Raw genomic sequence first — 18,864 nt, forward strand, 5'->3', positions numbered from 1 at the left:
CCAGAAAGACAACATATCAATATAACAATCAGGCCTTGGACATTTTTGTGTTCAATAAACTGTAAATAAATACCTTGTGATACAAACCACCTGATGCATATTGAAGCTCCAGTAATATCTTTTCTTCATTTTGACCCCTTCTGTGAAAGTTTAGTAAATCTCTCTCTCTCTCTCTCTCTCTCTGTGTTGGCACATACACATGCCAAGAAACAACGACAACTTTTCCATCAATCAGTGTTTCAATGTTCTAAACAGCCAATGTCTGTTGGCACACATGCCAAGAAAGATGCTTTTCCTTGGATAATTCCAGTCATTCCACAAGCAATATTAATGATATTAGCTGTTATAATTAGTGAGTATGTTTATTTCGTATGTCATTTTATGTGCTTTTCTAGCTATTTTTTATATTAAAAATATTTTATATTAAAATAAATGTACTCTAACTGCATTAATGAAGCAAAGAATAACAAACCATAGCCCCTGAACCAATGCTTGCTAATTTCTCCACTGGTGTGGTATGGTATCACTGGTAGCCTGCAAAGATGTGGTTCATGATACAGATGGCACTCATATAAGGTCTTCTCCGGTGTTCATATATGGAGTGTGAACTTACACATAGAGAAAGCCTGAAAGCGTTATGGTATCTTAAGTGTTGCTTCTCTTGGGGCTGGTCTATAAGGGCAACCTGGTCTACCCAAATATGGGATGGAGCAGACTGCTTCCGCTTTTGCCTTTCAGGAGCCTTCGCAGGCAGTCGCTTTTGCAACAAACTATTTTTTTGGGTGTGTGTGTGTGTGTGTTGAATCTCTATGTTACTGAGATTTTTTTTGTCAGTAAAATATAAATTCAATGTAACTTATCTTAACGTAAAGTATGTTCCCTTCTGAAATTTGCACTCGGTGTACAAAATCCAGGGAAGATGTTACACTCCCATTGTTTGAAGTGGAGATTCCTGGCACTGTTCCCATATTTGCTCGAAGTTTGGGATAATTAGATTAGTAACCTTTGGAAGAAGAATTACTTCATTTTCGAATATCTAACGAATAATGTGGCAATGGTCCCAAAGGTGCTTTTTCAAGAGGCAACTGGACTTTCTTGTTGTTCTTGTTTTGTTTTCTTCCTTTTTTTCTTCTTCGAAGACGTTTTGCTTGCGGCAGTAGTATGAACCGCACATCCTACATACAATTATCTGAACGGAAGGAGCATGTAGAATTGAATGCATGAAGGCCTCGTCCCATCCAAAGAGGATTTATCATTGGTTGAAGCAAGGGTGCATTTCCCCCCTGTTCAATTCCATCAGATTATCCGAAACCACCTGGACAAGTCCCAATAGTTTCCTTGGTAAGGGGTTTTTTTTTGGAAGTGGTTTGCTCAGAGAAAAAGTGACTTAGCTTGGCTTTGTTCTATCCTTTTAAACTTGACCACGGATTATTAGAAGCCCAGGAACAGGAAATTGGGACCCTGGCAATCAAACCTATGGGTGCACTTTTAAGAGAAGCCTGCAAGGCTGCAAATGTTGCTTTTGGTGAACGGCATATAGCAAACTCCACTAGGACTGGTAGGCGGGAGACCCCTTAGACCAGTGGTTCTCAAACCTTCTCATGCTGCAACCCCTTAATACAGTTCCTCATGCTGTGGTGACCCCCAATCATAAGTCTAGCGCCAAATTGCCCAGCAGAGCTTTAAGCTGATTGGCAGGAAAGTGAGAGGGACACCCCCCCACCCCTGCAAACATCTGATTGGTCGGATTGTAAAAATATGTTCCAAGGCACCAGAATAGAAACTTCAGTTCCTAACACCAGGGGAAATTTGTCTTTTCCCATGGTCTTAGGCAGCCTCTGTGAAATGGTCATTCGACCCCCAAAGGGGTCCCGATCGCCAGGTTGAGAACCACTGCCTTAGGCTGAATCCCACCTGAAGAGTGGAGCATCTCAGACACTATGCCAGTACCCCATCCAGGAGGCAATCCAATCCCAGAGCAGATTCTCTAAATCTCTGCAGACTCTCGGGCTGAATAAAGCATTAAGGCCTCGTCTGTCGGTCCAGGAAATCCAAATTAATAGGCTTGTCTGGCACCAGCACAATACGGGAGAGAGGCTTCACATTCGTGCACTGCGGGTCTGGTCTGATCAGGAACTTCTGCGTGATCTGGAAACAACCCAGAGAAAAATTGCACATCATTTCATGGGCTTCCTGCCTGGTTCCACCTTGCCCTCCATCCATTCACATTACAGGTGTGTCCTCAATGTCCTCGTTGTGACCGTTACTGAAAAAAGTGACACAACCATTTTTCAGATTTATGACCATTGCGGCATCCCCCTGGTCACGTGATTTACATTCGGACGCTGGGCAACTGAGTCATATTTATGACGGGTTGCAATGTCACAGGGTCACGTGATCCCCTTGTGCAAGCTCCCCTTGTGCAAGCTTAAGATCACGGGGTCACGTGATCCCCTTGTGTTGCTTTTGGTGAACTGCATATAGCAAACTCCACTAGGACTGGTAGGCGGGAGACCCCTTAGACCAGTGGTTCTCAAACTTTCTCATGCTGCAACCCCTTAATACAGTTCCTCATGCTGTGGTGACCCCCAACCATAAGTCTAGCACCAAATTGCCCAGCAGAGCTTTAAGCTGATTGGCAGGAAGGTGAGAGGGACACCCCCCCACTTAACAACCAGATTATTCATTTAACATCTGCAGTGATTCACTTAGCAAATGTGACAAGAGAAGTCATAAAATGGGTCAAAACTCATTCAACAAATTTCTCACTTAGCGGCACAAATTTTGGGCTCAACTGTGGTCATAAGTTGAGGACTACTTGTGCTGATATTTACTTTTAAACTCTTACATCACAGCATTTTGTGAACCGCCCCGAGTCTGCGGAGAGGGGCGGCATACAAATCTAATTAATAATAATAATAATAATAATAATAATAATAATAATAATAATTTTATGTCAAAATGGTTCCCAGTTGGCAAAGTCACAAGAATGGAGAAGAAGAATGTGATCTTTTCCTCCTGAAGTCATATCCACTAATCAATTCATAATAAAAATGGTAGACTTCCCAAATACACTTTTTTCTCTTTTTTATATCTTCTGGCATAGGGAGGGGCACGAGTCCAAAAAACACGAGGAAGAACTCATCGCTCCCACAGCATTGGCCACATCCTCAGGAGTCGCAGGGTCAAATTCATCCCACACTAAGGCTAAGACCTGCCCCTGTCATCTTGGTCGGAATGGCCCAATCAGTGTCCAGGTCCATCCGAATCTGGGTGACTTTATCCGACAGAAACTGAACAAATTCCTCAGCTCTACCCTGCAAGGGCTCCTACACTGAGAAGGGAATGAGTCATCCTAAAGAGGGCGGCTGGGCACGGATCAGGGGATGCAATAAGTGCGGAACAATGAGAACATTTTGCCGTCTGTATCTCCATTAACTAAGTCCTAATAAAGGCTCTTAAAAGTGTTCAGTCGGATTTGGAGTTACTGATTCTCCAGCGTCATTCTAGACATCTCTTCTAGGGTTTAGAATAGAATTAGAATAGAAATAGAATTAGACTGTAATAGACTATAACAGAATACAGTGTTCCCATGCTTTTCGCGAGGGATGCGTTCCGAGACTGCCCGCGAAAGTCGAATTTCCGCGAAGTAGAGATGCGGAAGTAAATACGCTATTTTTGGCTATGAACAGTATCACAAGCCATCCCTTAACACTTTAAATCCCTAAATTGCAATTTTCCATTCCCTTAGCAACCATTCAGATTATTACTCACCATGTTTATTTATTAAAGTTTATTTAAAAAAATATTTATTAAAGGCAGGCGAAAGTTTGGCGATGACATATGACGTCATCGGGTGGGAAAAACCGTGGTATGGGGAAAAAATGCGCAAAGTATTTTTTAAATTAATATTTTTGAAAAACGTGGTATAGATTTTCCGCGAAGTTAGAACCCGCGAAAATCGAGGGAACACTGTATAGGATATAGGATATAGAATATAGAATAGAATTAGAATAAGATTTGGGATACGTATCAGAGTAGAATATGAATAAGAATTAGAATAGAATAAGAATTGAATATAGAATAGAATAGGAATAGAATAGAATTCTTTATTGGCCTAGTGTGCTTGGACACAAAGGGAATTTGTCATTGGTGCATATGCTCTCAGTGTCTTTGTAACTTTCAATGATTGTAAGTTGGGGGCAGCCTCTACTTGTCATCTAGCCCACCTTCCACCTTCTGGGAAACAGCTAAGAGACATATATAACAGACAACAAAAGTGGGAGTGGTGGAATTCCACTGATTTCCCTGTGGACAGAAATCAGACTAGAATCCCAGAAATGAAGTTGGAATTTCACTTTATTTTGCAGCTATGATGTCACAGATAATACAGAGACGGGCACAAGGACACTCACGTGCAGGAAACTACTTACCCTGACGAGAGCCAGGTGCATTTCAAGCTCAGCAATGCGACGCCCCGCACAGGCACGGACTCCATAACCGAAGGGAATGGAACCGAAGGGGTGAGGAGAGACCTCTCTCTGGTCTCGCAACCAGCGGCGTGGCAGGAAGCGCTCTGGCTCTGGGAAGTTGCTCTCATCATGTGACATGCCATAGTGAGCCAGCACAAAGAGGCTCTTAAGGCCAATGGAAAGCACAGAGGGGGAAAACAATTAGAAAAAGGATTTCTGAATAAGCCAATGGAGATACAGTGATACCCCGTCTTACGAACTTAATTGGTTTCAGGACGAGGTTTGTAAGGTGAAAAGTTTGTAAGACAAAACAGTGTTTCCCATAGGAATCAATGGAAAAGCGATTAATGTGTGCAAACCCCAAACTCACCCCTTTTGCCAGCCGAAGCGCCCGTTTTTGCGCTGCTGGGGTTTCCCTGAGGCTCCCCTCCATTGGAAACCCCACCTCCGGAATCCATGTTTTTGTGATGCTGCAGGGGAATCCCAGCAGCGCAAAAACGGGTGCTTCGCTGGCAACAGAAGTCCAGAGGTGGGGCATCCCAGTGGCGGTGGCTTGGGTTTGCAAGGTGAAAATAGTTTGGAAGAAGAGGCAAAAAAATCTTAAACCCCGGGTTTGTATCTCAGCCAGATCATAAAATTATGATGGCAACAAACATGGGCAGGACCCAGTGAAGGGTCGCTGTTGCCGGCATCTACTGGTATGCCTCCTTGGTGCTTCCTGGGGCCAGTGTGGGAGTGTGCCCACCCCCACGCGCGCACCCCTGTGATGCGAGATTTCATTTCTGCACATGCACCCAAAGCAAAATTTCACGTGATTTTGGTGATTTTCACCGATATTTTTGCTTCCACGCATGCGCAGAAGCGAAAAATCACAAAAAATTGCTGAAATTCTGCAAGATTTCGCTTGGGGCACATACGCAGAAGCAAAATCTCATGCATGCACGTGTCGGGGTGTGTGACATGCACACGCATCTTCATTTTTTCTAATGGATTGCCGATCCCACCTGTATTTGGTACAGCCCATCACTTCCAGGATCTATCTGGGTATCCCTTCCGGGTGGGAGAGATGATAGAATACTGGCATGTTTCCAAGTTGCAAATGCTCCTGGTAGACAAAAATCAAGCTCTATGGCTTATGTGCAACAGGAACAGAGTGTGTGCCTTGGTACTAGGGGGGTTCTCAGACTGCATAGCCTACTTTATATTCCATAGGAAAAAATATACATATCTTATAAATAAAAAATGCTTTTAAAAAAAATTTAATCCTTGACCCTTATATCTTCCAACCTGTCCATTTTCCTAGACTTTGCCCAATTCTCTGCCAATCATACAGTGACATTCCTAATGGATGCTAACATTCCTAGCATGGACTGCTATCCCAATGATTACGTGATGCTTCAAATTCTTTCCGACTACTAAGCCCAATTCCCTTAGAGCAGTGTTTCCCAACCTTGGCAACTTGAAGATATTTGGACTTCAACTCCCAGAATTCCCCAGCCAGGTTGGGAAACACTGCCTCAGAGATGTCCTGACTGTAAGATAAATAATAAACCAGTACTTACATTCTTTGGGAACTGGTATCCTTGAATGACAACTTCCTTTTCTGCAATAATTCGTGCATTGGCGGGGACCACAGGATAAAGCCTTTAAAGGGGGAAGTGGCAGATCAGTGGGCAGCATAGAACAGCAGGAAGAGGCCCCTAATGACCTAGAGCAGTGAATGCAACCCTTTTGAGTTTGGCCCATCTCATAAGGTTTATCACCTAGGCCAGTGATAGCGAACCTATGGCGCAGGTGACACGCAGAGCCATATCTGCTGGCACGTGAGCCATTGCCCTAGCTCAGCTCCAACATGCATGTGTGTGCCGGCCAGCTGAATTCTGGCTCACACAGAGTCTCTGGGAGTACATTTTTGGCTCCCAGAGAGCCTCTGGGGGGATGGTGGAGGTCATTTTTACCCTCCTCCGGCTCCAGGAAAGTCTTTGGAGCCTGGGGAGGGTGAAGCATGAGCCTACTGGGCCCACCAGAAGTTGGGAAACAGGCCATTTCTGGCCTCCGGGAGGTAGGGAAAGCTGTTTTTGCCCTCCCCAGGCATTGAATTATGGGTGTACGCGATAATGCTCACCCACACTCTTTAGGCACCCAAGGAAAAAAAGGTTCGCCATTACTGACCTAGGCCAACTTGATGACATAGAAACATAGAAACATAGAAGACTGACGGCAGAAAAAGACCCCATGGTCCATCTAGTCTGCCCTTTTACTATTTCCTGTATTTTATCTTACAATGGATATATGTTTATCCCAGGCATGTTTAAATTCGGTTACTGTGGATTTACCAACCACGTCTGCTGGAAGTTTGTTCCAAGGATCTACTACTCTTTCAGTAAAATAATGACCTTGGACCAATCACTCATTCTCAGCCTTAGGAAGGAGGCAGTGGTAAACCATTCCTGAAAAACATCGCCAAGAAAAGTGCAGAATCTAATCCAAGCAGTTGTTGCAAGTCAATAATTGACTCAAATAAATAAAAGAGAGGAAAAAAACCCTGCTTTTAGTCAAGAATGGGTCTGATGCTAAGGGAGCATTGAAAAAAATGTGATTATAGTATGTTATATTAAACTGGCAGAAAAGTTCCGACCCAGCTAGAACCCAGAACAATCTCCTTTCAGACTTGTGGCCATCAGGAGACAAGACTGCCTTAATGGCACACATACACAAATATGAAAGCCATAGAAAGGCCATCCTGAGAAGCACACTGGGGAAAATATGTATGTTACTTGTTTCTGGCAGCTGACAATTATTCTGTTTGTACTTCACAATTTCCTGAACACATCAGGTGGGAGAATTTTGCATCTGCAAGACTTACAGCCTGCTTTTACATTCTCACAAATGCAGGTAGTCCTTAATCCTTGACTTACAACCAACTTACATTTATTTATTTATTTATTCATTCATTCATTCATTCATTCATTCATTCATTCATTCATTCATTCATTCATTCATTCATTCATTCATTCATTCATTCTTACAACATGTTAGCAATAGCAGTTCTTAACAGAGCCAGCCTATTGCCCCCACAATCTTGGTCCTCATTTTACCCACCTCGGAAGGATGGAAGGCTGAGTCAATCTTAAGCCAGTGATGATATTTGAACCGCTGACCTACAGATCTACCAGTCAGCTTCAGTGGCCTGCAGTACTGCACTCTACCTGCTGCGCCACCCTGGCTCCTGGAGTTATTTACAACTCAGATTTGAAGTTCTGAAAGTTGCTCTTCCCCACACAGTCACAACCTCCAGGCACTCAGCAATATCTAACTGTACGTATTTAAGCTATTTGTAGTATCCTTCGGTCACTTGACTGTTTTTACAATAGTTTTATTGAAAAGCAGCACTTCTAGTTTTTGGCAAAATTGTTCTCACAGCAAACAATTGGTTCACTTAATACCCATAGTGTTGGTCATTACCTTTAAAGCCCTACCTGGCTGAGGGCCAGACTGTCCTAGAGACCGCCTTCTACCACACAGCTCCCACTAACCGATAAGGGCCCACAGGGTTGGTCTTCTCCAGGTCCCATCAGCTAAGCAGTGTCGGCTGGTGGGCCTGCAGGGGAGGGCCTTCTCTGTGGCTGCTCCGACTCTTTGGAACCAGCTGCCTCCTGAGATCCAGACTACCCCCACCTTACTGGCCTTCAGGAAAGCTGTAAAGACCTGGCTTTTCCAGTAGGCTTGGGGCCGTTGATCTGATGGTACACCGTCAGGATCCGGCCATTTAACAACATGCATGGCTTTAGCTGTTTTAACTTGTTTTTAATTGTTGGGTTTAAATTGCTTTAGATTGTTTTTTAAGGGGTTTTAATATTACATTGTATGTTTTTCTTTTTTTGATTGTGAGCCACCCAGAGTCCCTCGGGGGTTGGGCGGCATACAAATTCAAATTCAAAGTCAAAGTCAAAGTCAAATTCATACTTGCTTAACAACCACCACATAAAATTGTGATAATGGTGCAACGTCCATTATGGTCGTAATTTGAGAACTACCAGTAGTTTCTTAAAAACCCAGGCTGTACATCATCCACTCTACCCTTGATCTGAGGTTAAGATTGCATTCGGCTTCTTTGTTCTACCACTGAGAGGCTCCTACCTGAGAGTTTCCTTGATGATCGCCTTCAGCAGAGGCATCTTGCTGATGTCTTTGGCTTCAGGGATTTGGTCTGCGGGTAGCACACTGGCTATTTCCTGATATAAATCTTCCTGGATGTCTGGGTTTCTAGCCAGGTGATACAAGCACCAAGACATAGTATTGGACGTCTGAAAAGACCAAACGAGAGAGTGAAACTGATAGGCATCCTCTCTGGGCAGGGGAATGAACACGTATGTGTGACGATGACATCATCACAAATGCTGTGACTTGTGTCCTGTGTCAGACACTGGGATGCACATGTATAAAGGTACAGTGGTACCTCGACTTAAGAAGTTAATTTGTCCCATGATCAGGTTCTTAAGTAGAAACGTTCTTAAGAAGAAGCAATTTTTCCCATAGGAATCAATGTAAAAGCAAATAATGCGTGCAAACCCATTAGGAAAGAAATAAAAGCTTGGAATTTGGGTGGGAGGAGGAGGAGGAAGAAGAGTAGAAGAATCACTGCCGAAGAAGGAAGGTGAAGTGAGGGGAATCAAAAAAATCCAAAACTTTAAGGCTTAAAAAAAAAAGAGGGGCTCTGAGGTGGCGAGGAGGAGCATGTGCCTCCAATACACCCAGCGCGAGGTTGCCTACCATACAGTGCCTCCCATACATTGGCGGCTGCTGCTGCTACCTGCTGCCTCTTCCTTCCCATGCTGAAGGGCTCCCCTCTCTTCTCGCTCGCTCGCTTTGTAGCTGGCGCCTTTCCTTCGCTGTGGTGACTCCTCGGCTGCCCAGAGTGAAGAAAGTGTTTATTTTCTCTGGGCACTGGCAGAGGTTTATTCCCTCTCCAAGCACCCAGAGAAAGGAAAACGCTCCGTTCGCTCTGGACTGCCAAAGCCTCCTTGGCGACTTCTGATCAAGCTTGTCTCCCTCCGAACACCTTCATTAAACATTACAAACTGGACTCCTTTGGGTCCTCAGATGCGGCCTTTGGCCGGAGAGTGCTGCAGAGGGTGTGTGAATTGCATAGGCCCCTGGTCCAGCCGTCTCCCGCCCTGTTATCTTAATCTTGGGTATATCCCATGTTGGACTCTCCGTAGCAGTGCATTGGAGAAGGACCGTTGAACTTACCTGAACGGTCTTCTCGATGCACTGCGAGGAGAGTCCAAACCCAACCTGGCCATTTGGCCCAGGGGCTCAGTTGTTGTTCTTTCTGTTGAGTTAATAAAGTTGTGTTGATTGCACTACTCCTTCGTTTTTATTGACTGAGCTGTAGGGGTGGCTACAGGGCGGAGTTAATTAATATTCTATTTTAACTCAGTCCCTAACCAATCAGGCTGAAGTATCACCCATGTTGGACTCTCCTCGCAGTGCTTCGAGAAGACCATTCAGGTAAATTCAACGGTCCTTTCCCCCCTCCCTCCGACTCCAAAATGCGGCGTGATTTTAAAACTGACTGGATTGGATTTCCACCTTGGGGAACGAGCGGGGAAGGAGAGAAAAGTATGGCTTTTTCTAATTGGATATTGTATTTTTAAAATTCTCATTGAAGGCATTTTTAACTGCTTCTAAATGATGTTGGTTTTGCTTTTGCAAAAAAAAAAAAAAAATCAAAACAATCTCCTTAGGTGCAAGTCATCTGAAAGTCCTAGAGAGACTGATAATTCATTAACAATCAAGCCATGTCAAACTGACCTGTGTTTACTGAACTAGATACTGGATATTGGATACTAGATGTAGAAGTTGTTTATGGTTTTTCCCAGTTTCTGGAAGTATTGTCTACAAGGTGGGAAGATGTTCCTCTAAAGAGATGTCTCTTGTGGCTTGTACAGATATTTTAAAATGTGAAACATTTTCTAACAATCAAGATGGAAGGGACCTTGGAGGTCTTCTAGTCCAACCCCCTGCTTAGGCAGAAAACCCTACAGACAAGTGGGTATCCAACATCTTCTTTAAAACTTCCAGTGTTTGAGCATTCACAACTTCTAGAGGCAAGTAGTTCCATGGATTAATTGTTCTCACATTCACTCCTTGCTTCTAAGTTGCTTCTCTCCTTGATTAGTTTCCATCCACTGCTTCTTGTCCTTCAGGTGCTCTGGAGAATAACTTGACTCCCCCTTCTTTGTGGCAGCCTCTTATTTACATTGTAAATAAGCTGTCTCAGACAGTTCTCTTAAAACAGAACTCTTATAAAATTGAAGTTCCTGAAAAGTAATTGAGCTTGGAAATATTGAATGAAATTATAGAAAAGTAAATATGGAAATATATTAATTGATGCATTGGTGTTCAGATAGATTTTCATAGTATTATTACATTACTATAATACTATGATAAATATTTAAGAAATGAAGATTTTAAAGCATGGATTTATTAATAGTTGTGTTTTTGGTTTTGCTGGTTGTTTTAGTTTTAATAGTAATAGATTTTGGTTTTGTTTTATTATTAATTTTTTTTAATAAAAAAGAAGGGATTTTTTTCATATTTATTTATTTTATTTATTTATTTATTTATTTACTTACTTACTTACTTACTTACTTACTTACTTACTTACTTACTTACTTACTTATTCATTTTTACTTCTATGCTGCCCAGTCCCGAAGGGATTGCTGCTCAGACCCTATACTTTTCTGCCCACACCGAAAAAAATTTAGAGGGAACACTGCTCTCGGATGCCACTATTTGGGTTCTTTTACCCTCTGCACACGCACAGAATACTTTGCGCATGCACAGTGTCAGGCCGAAGCCGTCATGTGGAGTTAGAGATTTCGGCCTACCACAGTAATACAGCATCAAATTCCGATTCTGAATACTTCCCAGAATCCCACCTGGGTTAAGGTTCATCTTACATCCCCCACACCCACAAGTTCATCACGAGAGCCAGTCCGTGTGCAGGGGTTTATCAACTTCCTCTTCTCTTCAGTGAGGCAGAACAAACAGTGACCTTGGCTCAGAGAAAAGAATCTTTGGTTGTGTCTAGTAATTTTCCCACTGACTACCCCTCCCAACCTCCCTTATGCTGTATTACTGTGGCAGGCCAAAATCTCTAACTCCACATGACGGCTTAGGCCTGACAGGATAAAAGAACCCAAATGGGGGCTTCTGGGCTGGTGGGCGGAGCCTTGCGCTCCCTTCACGATTGGTTTTCCAACGACCGACAGGCATGAGCGAACGGGGAACATTTTCACCCTGTCTTGAATCAGCTCCAGAGAATGATCTCCAGTGGCTTCGGTGGTCTCTGAAAACTGTGTGAAAGCACGCCTCATTCTCACGTGATTTTCAGAAGGCCCAGAATCTGTATGACAGCACACGCCATTCTCATGTAGTCTCTTCAGCCTCAGAAAAATCACATGAAAATAGTGTTCTTTCAAGAATAGTCGCCAGGTCTTAGTGAACATTGGGAAAACATTGTGGTGTGTCATCTTTGACACTGAGGTTCCCATCGCTGTTCTAATGTATATTTGGGCTTTCAAGAAGCTATCAACTGTTTGAAGCAAACCTGGCTGGGGCCATTTTGGAGGCTTCAGGGCTACCACAATGCAAAGATGGGTTAGAAAGGAGGAACATAGTTAGATGGGGGTTTTGTAGCCAAAACAAAATAGTTTCCTGTGGGAACCAAGGACATTCCAACAGGTAGCTGGAGAGAGGAGGAGTCCATTTACTATGTGACCATCCAGTACCTTGATTGGAGAATTGTGACTGATTGTTTGGGGAAAGGGGGAACTTTCACTTTTTAATCAGGTGAAAACTGCAGGAACTTTCAGAGTCGGTTTTCACCAGTTTGTGCCAATATGGTTCAACCAGGAGCTCTGGGAGTTGAAACGCCAAAAGAGACGTCTAGAGAAGCGATGGAGGAAGAGTAGGTCTGAATATGATCGAACACTTGTAAGAGCTTTTATTAAGACTTACAAAGTGGCGCTCAAGGTGGCAAGATGCGCGTACCATGCCGCCTTGATTGCATCAGCGGAATCCCGCCCGGCCGCTCTGTTTAGGGTGACCCGCTCCCTTCTTAACCAGGGGGGAGTTGGGGAGTCCTTGCAGAGTAGTGCCGAGGATTTTAACACGTTTTTCGCTGATAAAGTCGCTCAGATCCGGGCCGACCTCGACTCCAATTGTAAAACAGAGTCGACTGACAACGAGTCAGTCGAGGTGACTGGGGCACGTACTTGTCCACCTGTCTGGGAAGAGTTTGATCTGGTGACACCTGATGAAGTGGACAAGGCCATTGGAGCTGTGAGTTCCGCCACCTGCTTACTGGATCCGTGTCCCTCCTGGTTGGTCTCGGCCAGCAGGGAGGTGAAACGGAGCTGGGCCCAGGAGATTACCAACGCTTCCTTGGGGAGGGGAGTTTTTCCAACACTCTATAAAGAAGCGCTCGTGCGCCCCCTCCTCAAGAAGCCTTCCCTGGACCCAGCCGTACTTAATAACTATCGTCCAGTCTCCAACCTTCCCTTTATGGGGAAGGTTGTTGAGAAGGTGGTGGCACTCCAGCTCCAGCGGTCCTTGGAAGAAGCCGATTATCTAGGTCCCCAGCAGTCGGGTTTCAGGCCCGGTTACAGCACGGAAACCGCTTTGGTCGCGTTGATGGATGATCTCTGGCGGGCCCGGGACAGGGGTTTATCCTCTGTCCTGGTGCTCCTCGACCTCTCAGCGGCTTTCGATACCATCGACCATGGTATCCTTCTGCACCGGCTGGAGGGGTTGGGGGTGGGAGGCACTGTTCTTCAGTGGTTCTCCTCCTACCTCTCTGGCCGGTCGCAGTCAGTGTTAGTGGGGGGTCAGAGGTCGGCTCCGAGGTCTCTCCCTTGTGGGGTGCCTCAGGGGTCGGTCCTCTTCCCCCTACTATTCAACATCTACATGAAACTGCTGGGTGAGATCATCCAAGGACATGGGGTGAGGTATCATCAATATGCTGATGATACCCAGCTTTACATCTCCGCCCCATGCCCAGTCAACGAAGTGGTGGAAGTGATGTGCCGGTGCCTGGAGGCTGTTGGGGCCTGGATGGGTGTCAACAGACTCAAACTCAACCCGGATAAGACGGAGTGGCTGTGGGTTTTGCCTCCCAAGGACAATCCCACCTGTCCGTCCATTACCCTGGGCGGGAATTATTGACCCCCTCAGAGAGGGTCCGCAACTTGGGCGTCCTCCTCGATCCACAGCTCACATTAGAAAACCATCTCTCAGCTGTGGCGAGGGGGGCGTTTGCCCAGGTTCGCCTGGTGCACCAGTTGCGGCCCTATCTGGACCGGGACTCATTGCTCACAGTCACTCATGCCCTCATCACCTCGAGGTTCGACTACTGTAATGCTCTCTACATGGGGCTACCTTTGAAAAGTGTTCGGAAACTTCAGATCATGCAAAATGCAGCTGCGAGAGCAGTCATGGGCTTACCTAGGTATGCCCATGTTTCACCATCACTCCGCAGTCTGCATTGGCTGTCGATCAATTTCCGGTCACAATTCAAAGTGTTGGTTATGACCTTTAAAGCCCTTCATGGCATTGGACCAGAATATCTCCAAGACCGCCTCCTGCCGCACGAATCCCAGCGACCGATTAGGTCCCACAGAGTGGGCCTTCTCCGGGTCCCGTCAACTAAACAATGTCGGTTGGCGGGCCCCAGCGGAAGAGCCTTCTCTGTGGCGGCACCGGCTCTCTGGAACAAACTCCCCCCGGAGATTAGAGCTGCCCCTACTCTCCTTGCCTTCCGTAAACTCCTTAAAACCCACCTTTGCCGTCAGGCATGGGGGAATTGAAACATCTCCCCCTGGGCATGTTTAATTTATACCTGGTATGCTTGTGTGTGTGTCTGTTAGTTTATGGGTTTTTTTAAATTTCTAAATATTTTAATTAATTGCATTATTTATGATTTGTTTCACTTGTTGTGAGCCGCCCCGAGTCTTCGGAGAGGGGCGGCATACAAATCCAAATAATAATAATAATAATAATAATAATAATAATAATAATAATAATAATCTCTAATAAAATTGTTCCTTGAGGAACTTGCTTGCCTTGGAGTTCTGGTTCTGCTTTTTAAGAAGTTGTTACTTGGAATCCTGACAGCAGCATTGTAAGGAATATAGGTTGATCAGCAGGTGAAAACATGCTCAACAACATGACAATTACATTTGTTCCTCAAGCATCAGAGTACCCGTATAGGAAGAATGGAAAGTCAATGACCTACCGTGTCAACGCCAGCCAATAGCAGCTCAGTTATGCTTCCATGTATCTCTTCATTACTAAGCCGCCCACTGCTAAGCAAGTACGTCAAGTATCCTGAAACTTCCTGACCCCGTTCCAGACGCTTCTCTAAATCCAAAGTCTTCTGATCAATCAATTTTTTCCCTACAGCACGAAAGAGCTTCAGTTACTGATGGTTTACACCATTGAGACTAGCAAGACAATATCCATTATAATGGACAGCAAGGAATCCATTGATTCCTTGGCTATGAACAGTAAATACAAATTCTCCAAGAGGAACACAGACAAATGTCAGCTCCTTGGAAGATACCAAGCTGATTTGACCAAAAATTCAGAGAGTTATTCTCAGATTCCTATCATTCACGTACCAAAGCCAAAGATGGTATCCCAGCCTTGCATATAACGGTTAAAGAAAGGCAGCATGTTCCGTGTCCATTTGGGTAGGAAGGTGACAAAGACAGAATTCCTGAACATATATCCAATTGCATCAATGAAATTTTTTGTTTCAATGGGCATCTGTTTCTCCAGACAGCCAATGCGGGTTTCAAAGAGAATATAGGAGATACCTGGAGATGGAAAATACAGATAAGTCATAAAAGTATGCAGAATGGCAGCCAGAAGGAACTACAGCCTAGAAAGAAATGGGTCAGATAAAGATGAGAAGAGGGAAGAGTGCTATTAGTCACAATGAAAGATACTTTGGTTATGTTTCTGATTTGTATAGAAGTACTGAAATGGATGACACTCCAGTGGGCTGGATATACTGTACAGTGGTCATACTGACAACCAGGCAACATTTGTAGGCAGTTGGCGCAAACTCTCCAGGGAGTGATATTCTCCCTGCTTGGAAGCATGGTGTCTGTTCTGAAGGCTCTGTTCTCATGCTAAGGCATCGTTCAGCCTAGGCTTCCAGAGGTGCTGCATATCAGCTCCTTTAATGCCTTAGCCAGCAATTCAGTTTCATAAATAAAAATGGGAATCTTTACTTGGATTTTGTGATAAATTGCTTTGGCTGAATTACCCTGCTTTATGTCTTTGTGGGGACAGAGACTAGAATGGAATGGAATGGAAAGGAATAGAATAGAATAGGACAGAGGCTGATTGTGTAGATAGACAGACTGTGTGTGTGTATACATAAACATACTGATGGATGGATGGATGGATGGATGGATAGAGAGATAGATATATAGAGATGTATAGATAGACTGTGTGTATCTATATGTGTATACATACACACATACACACACATACACTTGTAGACATAAATAGATGGATAGATGGATAAATAGATAAATGGATAGATATAGATAGATAGATATAGATAGATAGATAAATAGACAGACAGACAGACAGACAGTGTAGATAGACAGTATGTACACACATACACATTATTTATTTATTTATTTATTGGATTTGTATGCCGCCCCTCTCCGGAGACTCATATAGACATGTACATACCGGTGCGTGCCATACACATATATAAACATACAGACACAGAGATAGAGTGTGACACACCATGCATCCATGCACCCACCCATGCATGCATCCATCTATCTATTTTCTATCATTGACTTCATTTGGTGATATTACTGCAGCCACCCGATTACTGTTTTCCTTTTCGCTCATCTCTACTATGTGACAGCTTGATCTACAGTATAGGCCAGGGGTCCCCAACCTTTTTGATCTTTTGGATAGATGGATAGGTGGATGGATAGATGGATGGATGGACCACCAAGGTCATACTTTTAAAAGCCACCAAATTCATAATTTTAAGTCCTGCAGACCACTAATATGATTTTTAAAAAGATAAATGTATTTTTAAAATAATGATCAGAGAACTTCCATCTTATTAATAAGAAATGCACCTATTTAACATAAGCAGATTATAACGCTTATTTAAATACAGTATAACAAAATCGTAAATGCTTATTTAATCATAACAAAATCTTTAAAGGCTATTTAATTGTAACAAAATTATTAAAGGTAGTGTAATTATTACAAAATAATTGAAGCTTATTTGAGAGCAGCTTGCTGATGTTGTTGGGAAAGTCAGTCCCATATTCCAGAGCTGTAGCTGTAGTCCCTTCCCTCCCTCTCCTCCCTCCCCTTCCCTCCCCTTCTTTTCCTCTCCTCTCCTCTCTTCTTCCTGGACTGGATTAATTATTCTTGGCCATATCTGGTCCAGAAGCCAAGATTTCTCCACAGACCACCAAAATTTTCTCATGGATCACCAATGACCGGTCCATGGACCACAGGTTGGTGACCTGTGCTATAGGCAACTCTTATTTCCTTTATTATTTATCCACAGCAATCCAGGAAGGCCAGATAGATCCTCCTTTATATTTAGCATTTATATTTATATTTACTGCACGCTTTAAAGAGTGCAAGTAGATCAGTTTTCAAGATGGCAAGGGAATGAAAATAATTAGGCTTGGCCATCTGTGTTCAAAGGCACAAATTTTTGTGAGTGGCAGATTGGTCTTCCACTCTCTTCCCCCCCTGCCTCACCCAAATTTCAATCTTACATCCATCCAACATCAACCTAGTTATTTTGTGCCTTTGATGAAGTTAAGCCGAAGGCTATGCCTTTTAATAAAATGTATCAGAAAGAAAAGTACTACTGAATTTTTTCTGCTTTTTGGCACCACAGACAAACCAGTTTTCCTCCTACAGTATCTATAATGAGGAGCAGCTCAGCAGGAGGAATGTGATCTTCACCACCCACTGCAGTTCTAAACAAAATGCTTCTGCGTGCAACTTTTTCTCCTGATGCAACCACAAACTTAAGGAAAGAAATTCATGAATTTGTGAGGACAAATAAAGGGAAATATTTCTTCACCCAGAGGGTTGTTGGTTTATGGAATTCACTTCCAGAAGAGGTCGTGACAACTGTCAGCCTTCATAGCTTCAAGGCAGGGTTAGACAGATTCGTGGATGCCAAGCATATAGATGGTTATTGAAACAGATGTCCAAGTGCCGCCTCTATGTTGGTTGAGGCAGGCAGGATTCCCTTGAGTACCATTTGTTGGGGGTCAAGGGAAAGGGAGGGTCTTGCCTTCTCTTTCTGCTCAAGATCCCCATGGGCAATTGGTGGGCCACTGTGTGACACAGAATGCTGGACTCGATGGGCTTTGGCCTGATTCAGCATGGCTCTTCTTATGTCCTTATGTTCTTAATTTTGTGGAAGAACGAAGAAACAGTTTTCTCCTAGGTATATGCAGCAGTGATAACATTCAGTCTTTCATTGGACCCCCACTTCCTTTTAAAAGCCAGGCCAAACTAAAAGCTGCCTAGAGTCATAAGATCTCATATTCAGTTTTATTGTGACTACTTTCATATAACACACTGAAGCACAAAGCAGCCAAAACCCACTTTAGCCTAGCTGTTGCGCACGCATTGTTTATGAGGTCATTTTATTGTTTGGCATCATAAAACCTCCAAAAGCCCAGATGACTCGTGGCTAAATAAGTCATACAATCATCGCCTGCAAAAATAGCCTCAGAAATAAAAGAACTCACAGTCCATTCCTATCCACCACAAGCTACAAACATACCTTCCAAGGCAAATCGGTACAACAGGTTGGCCATATCTTCAACTTTTACTCCTGAGGAACTTTTACTTCTCTCGTTTTCAAGGTGCACTATGAGATCAGACACCACTTCATTGATGGAATCTGCATAGAGCATGGCCTCAGAAGGCTTGAGCATCCTCTTGTTCAACACCTGCCGTAGACGGTGCCACCTTTCTCCATCCCTAAGAATGGGAGAGATGTTTTGTTAACCCTTTGAGTAGTCGATACAGGAAATGAAAGCTGGGATTGCTAATGCAAACTCAAACATGAGTAGATAAATGGGTGCCACTTTGATGGAAAGGTAACAGCATTCAATGTGCATTTAGCTTATAGTCACACTGGCCACATAACCATAGATGATATCTTTGGACAAAGCTGGCTCCTTCAGCCAAGAAAAAGAGATGCGGGCCCCACTCTAGAGTCAGATGCAACTGTACAGGAAAACTTTTAACTTTCCTTTATTATAAGGTTGAAGAAAGATTATATTACGGCATGTCTGAA

General features: G+C 43.8%; 1 protein-coding gene across 1 annotated transcript in view; it reads right to left on the minus strand.

Annotated features, from left to right (window-relative positions):
- Window positions 1–1,107: 1,107 nt before the first annotated feature.
- The window catches only part of CYP27A1 (cytochrome P450 family 27 subfamily A member 1), a 33,726-nt gene continuing 15,969 nt past the window's right edge, over window positions 1,108–18,864 (minus strand). The window contains exons 4-10 of the mRNA XM_070729009.1: window positions 18,346–18,545; window positions 15,161–15,358; window positions 14,776–14,936; window positions 8,613–8,779; window positions 6,035–6,116; window positions 4,434–4,637; window positions 1,108–2,148 (exon numbers count right to left, since the gene is read on the minus strand). Coding sequence (XP_070585110.1) covers window positions 2,023–2,148; window positions 4,434–4,637; window positions 6,035–6,116; window positions 8,613–8,779; window positions 14,776–14,936; window positions 15,161–15,358; window positions 18,346–18,545 — 1,138 coding nt within the window. The 3' untranslated portion in view covers window positions 1,108–2,022. The remainder of the gene's footprint in view (window positions 2,149–4,433; window positions 4,638–6,034; window positions 6,117–8,612; window positions 8,780–14,775; window positions 14,937–15,160; window positions 15,359–18,345; window positions 18,546–18,864) is intronic.

This window comes from Erythrolamprus reginae, chromosome 1, assembly GCF_031021105.1.
Source record: "Erythrolamprus reginae isolate rEryReg1 chromosome 1, rEryReg1.hap1, whole genome shotgun sequence".
Taxonomy (NCBI): Eukaryota; Metazoa; Chordata; class Lepidosauria; order Squamata; family Dipsadidae; genus Erythrolamprus; species Erythrolamprus reginae.